Source organism: Acanthopagrus latus, chromosome 11 (genome assembly GCF_904848185.1).
Source record: "Acanthopagrus latus isolate v.2019 chromosome 11, fAcaLat1.1, whole genome shotgun sequence".
NCBI lineage: Eukaryota > Metazoa > Chordata > Actinopteri > Spariformes > Sparidae > Acanthopagrus > Acanthopagrus latus.
Genome location: NC_051049.1, coordinates 6,794,343 through 6,801,684, shown reverse-complemented (window position 1 = coordinate 6,801,684; position 7,342 = coordinate 6,794,343). Strand labels below are relative to the sequence as shown.

The 7,342-nt window shown below is 41.2% G+C and overlaps 1 protein-coding gene across 1 annotated transcript; it reads right to left on the bottom strand.

Annotated features, from left to right (window-relative positions):
• Positions 1-7: 7 nt before the first annotated feature.
• Positions 8-5,368, bottom strand: LOC119028727 (complement C1q tumor necrosis factor-related protein 7). The gene is made up of 3 exons (XM_037114985.1): positions 5,108-5,368; positions 2,759-2,995; positions 8-859 (listed from the first exon to the last, which is right to left on the bottom strand). The coding sequence occupies exons 1-3, from the start codon at positions 5,127-5,129 to the stop codon at positions 231-233; spliced, it is 888 nt and encodes a 295-aa protein (XP_036970880.1). The 5' UTR covers positions 5,130-5,368; the 3' UTR covers positions 8-230.
• Between the last annotated feature and the right edge of the window lie 1,974 nt (positions 5,369-7,342).

Below are 7,342 nucleotides of genomic sequence, written 5' to 3'. Positions count from 1 at the left end.
CAAACTCTACGTGTCACGATGTTTATTTTAAGTTATTTGATCCAACTTCCACTCAAAACAAAAAACATCTGAAACTACTTCAAGCTTTATTAAATAACATAATTTCAAATCAGTCAATAAGTCTCTATAGTAACAGTAACACTAGCAGTACAAACATTTGTATAAAAAAATATATAAAATGTGTAATAAAAAACAGTGACTAGCAGTCCCTCTTTTATGTTTCCCAAGTGTTATGCATAGTCCTCTGCCAGTATGTCAAAATAGTTTGTGTCTGCGTAGAGAAGGAAGCCAGAGAACAAGCTGTCGGCCCAGCCTGGGTCTGCAAATAATCCATTCTGATCATCGAAGAAGATCTCCAGCCACACCTCGTCTTCTGGGTTCAGGTACATCACGGTGGACCCAGACGCCACGTCGTGGTTCCCCGTGTTGGCATCGAACGTTTTGATGCGATACTGACCATTCTGCACCAGACCAATGGCCAGGTGTTTGTTGGCCAGCGTAATGTCATAGGAGAAATAATAAACGCCTGGGTATGCACAGATGAACTTGCCCGTCTGTGTGTTGTAGTGTCCGCCCTCGTTATATAGCACCTTGTTGAACTTGATGGGGGTTTTCTCTGTGGGGTAGCTGCTGGTGATTCCCACAGAGAAGGCAGATTTAGGCTGCAGGCTGCCACACTTGCAGATCCCTGCTGTTCCACGTGGCCCCCTTTCCCCTTTATCGCCCTTCTGCCCGTCACGGCCTGCGGGGCCAGGAAAGCCCAGATCTCCGTTCTCTCCTGTAGGGCCTCGTTTCCCAGCGGGTCCACGTTCACCTCGGGTTCCAATCTTACCTGTCGGGCCAACTCTGCCCTTTAACCCTGAAACAGCAGAAAAAACATGATGGAATCATTTCTGCACGGTTCATTATTTTATTTTTCAATTTCCTGCCGTATGAATCAGTTTCTGCTGCTCTCGTTGAACCTGAATTTCAAAGGACAAGTCAATGAAAACACCAAACCCCACCCAGTGTCATGTATTAAGTCACCCCTGGAGTGCAGCCACAGTTTTGGCTTTATTCATCCTTATATCCAGTTGACTGCATCCGCACAATAAATGCCCTGCAGCAATGGAAACACTGTGAAATGCCTGTGCAGGAGCAGTGAAGGTGTGTAGTTGCATTCCTACGTCTACACATAATGGAAAACACAGGTGCATGACGTTTATTTCTCACTGACAGATTTATTCAGGCTGTGAAGATGAAATCGGTACAGTGAATCTGGGTGAAGCCGGGTGAGACGCAATCATTCCAAATACTTTTGCAATTTTAAGCAGCTTTATCTCCAACATCCAAAGTATTTAATGCATCGAAGTAGTGACGTTTCAAGCTGCGCTGCTCAGCCTGATGAAGAGCAGCGCGCCTCTCTGTGTCTCTCTGTTTTATGTTTTGTTCATTTTCAACTCAGCAGCTGCCCTTTTTTGGCTCCAATATGTGCATGCTCCTATTTTCACTAGCCTTACTCAGGCTTACATGACTTGTTTTTCACCATCTGAATACTAAAAGAACATTTTTACCAAGCTGTGAACATCAATGTTAAGTTGTTTGTGTCGAACGAACTGTATAAATCTACTCAGTGCTGAACTTAAGGTCAAACTCCTGTAAGCTTGTGGTTTTGAATTATATATGTACTGAGATTTTTGAATCTCAGACCTTTATTGGAGCATGGAGATTATTTTTTGGCTTGGGAGATATTATTTGAGAGAATAATTTCCTTAAGAAAGATAGTTTACAGTTGAGTCTCATCCGTAGATCATCAAGTGTTGACACTTTGGGTTAGCGTCTTTTCTACAAAAAGTTATATTTGGTTGCTTTCACCCCACCTATGTTTGAAAGCTCTAGAAAAAGGCCAAGTAAGGGAACATTGAGTTGAGAATGGTTCCGTAAAGGAGACCTATTAGGCTTTTTTATTCTTTCCCTCCCCTTCAGTGTTTTATAAAGGTTATTGTGCATGTTAAAGGTCTTGAAAGTTAAAAAGGTCAGAAGCTCCTCTCTCGCTCAGAAAACATGGCTCCTGAAACTCCTCGTCAGTAGTCCTACCTCTATTTCTGTGACTTTGTGACATCACATTATGTCACCATGTCATACATTTGCATAATTAATGCAACGGCCAGTTTGGCACCTGGTAATTGATTAAGTACAGCTGCTCTTATTTTGTTAGCAGTGCCTGCTCAGGTGTGTGTGAGCTGACCAATCAGAGCAGACTTGACCTTAAAGAGACAGGAGCTAAAACCGTTTCAGACAGAAGGGGAATACGGTGCTGCAGCTCTGGACAATATGAGAAAACTAATGTGTTTTTTCAACATTAAAGCATGTAAACTTGTTCTAGCAGTAACACAAAATTACATTTTGAATCTGAAAATGAGGATGATATGTCTCCTTTAAGTAAGATATTTGCACAGAAGGTGTAGTTTACATGTAAAACACCTTCTGCACTGTCCGTCATGATCATGTTCTTTTGGGGGAGTCAGAGGCCTGCGGCATGATTACACATGTCATCTTTAAGCCTGCAGATTAGAATGCAGTGGGAGCTCTACTAAACAACTCTGGCATAGTGTTTCTGACACTGCGTTTCATAACCAGTGTGAATGAGTTTTTCCTCATCAGCTCATCTTCTCCACCGCAGCTGTCAGCTCAGGAAACTTTCCCATGCCAGCTTTCCTCCTGCACGCAGCATTAGACACATAAACTACTGCTGTATCTGTTATGTTTCAATATATACCTGAGTCTCCCTTCTCTCCCTTTTCACCCTTCCTGCCATCTCTGCCATCTCTTCCCGGGATACCCACATTCCCATCAGCTCCCGGGGGCCCACTGGGACCGGGTTTTCCAGGCAGGCCCGGTGACCCTGCGACGCTGCAGATCAGACGCGGTGCTCCTTTCAGTTTGGTGTCAAAGAGCTGTCCAAAGACGCACTGGCACAGACAGACTGCTCCCATCAACGCCCACATCTTCACATCTGTAATTGCAGACAACAACTGTTAGAGGACATGCTTCCACACTGATGTTAGAATTTAAGAAACGCAATTAAACTTTTTATCGTTTACAGATAATTAGAGCAAAGGGGAAAGATAAAAAATGACCATAAGACAGAATGACAATGGGGAGCTGTTATCTGCTATGAAACACTTATTTCTGTTGTCATGGGCGCAGACAGAACAAAAGCGTATCAATAAATCAAATTTTTAGATCAAATGCAGCATGAGGCCAGATGTGGCTCTTGTAATGAGGAGCAATTGCTGTTTGACTGCGTTTCACACACTGATGTTCTCATCCGCCAGCGGTATCGCATGTGAGACCTCTAACGAAACCCTTGTCTCTCGTCCAAGTCGTCTTTGTTGCCAAAACATTCCCTAGTTATGACATAAGATCCAGCTCAACTTCTGTCAGGGGAACCTAATCATGAAGCAATGGCAGAAACGTTATACATTTAAGTTGCACGGAGAGAGACAGAGAGAGAGCCAGGGACACGATCCCCTCAGAGTAATCCCCCTCAAATAATAACGTTGATGGAAATCGTGCAGCGATGAATGAGCTGCTAAACACTTGAATCCAATCTGGCGACCTCTCAGATGCTCAAACATTTCACAATAAAGCCATGTGTGGAAGCTCGCCAGCAAGTTGTTCTACAAGCAAATCTGTAGGGCGTCCGCAAAGACACAGAAAACACGTAAAGACCGGTGGATTTTATGATTACCATATGCTTGTTCTTTGCATATCTGCCCATGTGGGTGTGAGAAAGTGAGTTTTGCATCTGCTCTTTGGCTGTTTTCTGATCGGTGGGGGCGTCGGAACATGTGTGCATCCCCTCGTCTGTCTTTAAAAATAAGAGTGTCTTTTTTTTTTTTTTTATTGCAGCGTTGGCCTCACAAGCTTTCTCCGTCCGTCAGTGACATCAGACAAATTATGTGCGCAACATGAGACAGTAAACACTGGGGAGACAAACAGGAAGTACCACGCAGACACACCACTTAAAACAAGCACACAGCGTCTCTGCGTCGCTAGTGTAGCATGTTTTTGATTCTGAGGGTAACGATCTGGTCACAGAGCCAGTGTGAGGTCCTGCGAGGGAGACACCCCGCCCGCCAATTCCGCTCTGCTGAGATGATGTCAGCATTAGTCAAATAGCTATTATTAAAAGACACGGTCCTCTTTCAACACAAACACTGACACGCACACACACACACAAACTTGTAAATTTGCATGAGGGCACACAATAAATGCACGCTGAAATGCACTTGCACACACATTAATCAATAAAAAAAGGGGGAAATATCAACAAAAAAAGGGGTTCTGTGTAGCTTTTTTAAAGTCCTGTCAACAAACAGAGCTCTTGATGCAAGGAATAACAGTTTGCAAGAGCTAGCATGAGATTTAAATGCACTACAAAGCCATTTATTTACATTTTTGTTCCAGCAAAGCAAGCTTGTATTTTGAGTTATGATGGGGCGCAAACGAAAAGATCACAGACGTCCTGCAGTTCAAGAATACAGGACTCTAAAACAAAACTGTTAGTTAAATGAAGTTACACAACGCATCTTTGATTTTTTTAAAAAATTGCTATTTTTGAAACTCTGCAGTTTGTCTTTCTTATTAAATCCAAGACATTTAGGTCCAACTAGGAACTCGTGGTTTGTCCTTGTCTTGGACAGGTGGAGCTGTAAAAGCAAAGACTGTGTTTGGACATCCTTCACTAACAACGTCTGTATCCACTTCGAGCAATGGCAGCCTGTGTGATGGCCTCTAGGTGTTAGTAATTGATGTCAGACACAGGTCTCCCATTAACCTCTCGGACATGTGAAAAGGTCCATGAGAAAAAGTTTAAAATAGGACGGATAAGACATTTTTAACACATCTACCTTGTTTCGGGGAGGTGATTTATCACACTGTTAACGTAAGTACACACACTCAGCGGACATGAGTGCAAACATGTGGATACAACTGCACAAAGGCTGACACACACAGACAGGTATGCAAGGTATTCACCCAGCACGTTCGACTAACACAACAGTGTTTCTATCATACTGTGAATGAAAGATGTTCTGTGAGAGTCAGTGATCAGAGTTCTTACCCCACAGTTGGCAGCTGTTCATCTCCAGACCTGATCAATATTCTCTCTCTGTCTCTCTCTGTCTCTCTCTCTGGTGTCTTCGTCCTATCTGCTCAGTCTCCTCTCTTCTTGATGGTCTGATCTCCTGGTTAACATGTTAGTCGTCAGTTCTCTGCAGAGCCCTCACACATCTGCGTGCAGAGCTCAGCTGCGTCGCTGCTGACAGTGTCTTCTAGTGCAGCAGCAGCAGCAGCAGCAGCCAGCAGCAGCCAGCAGCCAGCGGCCTGGACTCACTCCATCCTCCCCTCCCTCTTACCTCCTCCCTCCTCACAGCCCTTATCCACTCCCTTCTCTCTGCCTCATAAACTTCCAAAGGCAAACAAGCACAGTGTGTGCATACGGAATCAACTCCATGATGTCATGGGCGAAGACTCCTTAAATATGCGACACCCAGTGCAGAAGTCAGCAGCTTGGATCCTGCAGAATAAAGCCGTTGTTCCAAAAGTCACATTGATAAATGGCAGAAGTCATTTGTGCCTTGTTGACCTCGGCGTTGATCTCACTTGTATTCCCGACGCTCACCCCTAGATGGAGCCAGAACTGATGTGTGTGGAGGTTGGGCACTCGTTTTAACTATGGGGCTGTGTATTCCCTGCAACAAACAATTAATCTGAGGCAATTTTTATAGAAACTATCTAAAAATAATATCAAATTGAAATATTATCATGACCAGTTACTGTAATTAAGTTAATATTTTTAAGCTGTTAATTAACCTTTGCATGTTTTTTGTGTGGTGGTTGCAAATGTTCATCTTCTTACATATTGTCATGTATATTATAAGGAATTAAATAATTATAATAGCTCCAAAAGAAGGTGCAACTGGACTTGTTTCAGTTTCTTGAAAACGTCTTCAAGAAACTGAAACAAGTCCAGTTGCCTATGATACAGCACCAAGATTTACCAGGTCGGCTGACTGAGAAACCTTCAACAACATTTAATCATGATGTCGTTGTTTTTTGTTGAGCACATTGTCCAGTTTGTACTAATTATTTTTTGTCTTGTCTTCAAAACACATGCAGAACGCAGCAGTAGCAGCCGTGTGGTGTCCAAACAGAACGGGTCTTTTATTCAGGAAGTGAAAGAGAAAAAAAAAAAAAGAAAAAAAAAAAAGATTGTAATCAACACCCCATTTAAATACAAAAACCAACAAAAAATAAAAATAACCATGATATTCATTTTTGCATATCAAAGAACCATTCAGTAATAATTACAATCCAAACACCTCATAAACCACTTTTGTGAATCTATACACAAACTCTGATTTTTAGAAATTAGTCACTTTAACAATAAAATTACAAATATTTAGCTTTAAAAATAATTAAACTCGAAATAATATCTTAGCAATTAGCATTTTAAATTTATATATAGTGTATTTCCACATAAAAATACAAAATAATACCATGACATTTAAATATGAAAAAAAGAAAAAATAAATCATTCCAAGAATTCTGCTACCATTAAATAAAACAAAACGTGGGATAAAACAAGATGAAACGAAATAGAAATATGCATGAAAAAGTCTCTCCTTTTGTTAGCAAAACACTATCCAAAATAACTACAATCATTTACATCAGTACAAAGATATCTGGATTTAAAAATAGTTGCAATGAAAAAACGGGGTTTTATTTTTTCTGACAGTAAAAAATGACACTGTGGATCAGAAATCTGCAAAATATGCAATGAAAAAAATAAATCTGCATTAAAAAGGTTTACACTGTAGTTCTTACTTTTATACAAACATTAGAAACAGTATTGCACATCACAACACAGATTCGAGGTTAGTCAGCCTTTCAAAATGTGTTATATTCAAGTTTCAGAGCATCTACGAGGACAGGCAGCCGGGGCCTCGATGCGACAGGGGAGAATCTCAAGTGTCTTCCAAGAATATAATAAAACCTTCATGTTTTCCTTCCTTCAAATGAAATGTGTCAAGTGTATCAAAATAAGAATCAACTGTGTATCAAAACTTTGATGTTGTGTTACTGATGACATGATTCTCTGTCTCTGAACAGAACGTTTGGACATAATTAGCACAGGGGGGGGGGGTGTGTGTGTGTGTGTGGGGGGGGGGCGGGGTAAATAAATCGTATAATAGTCCTATTCAAATAGAAAAATACAATCAAAATCAAATAGTTGTTTGTTTTTTTTTGTCTACAAAAATAGTGAAATAAATATGATTTTTACAAAAACAAAGAC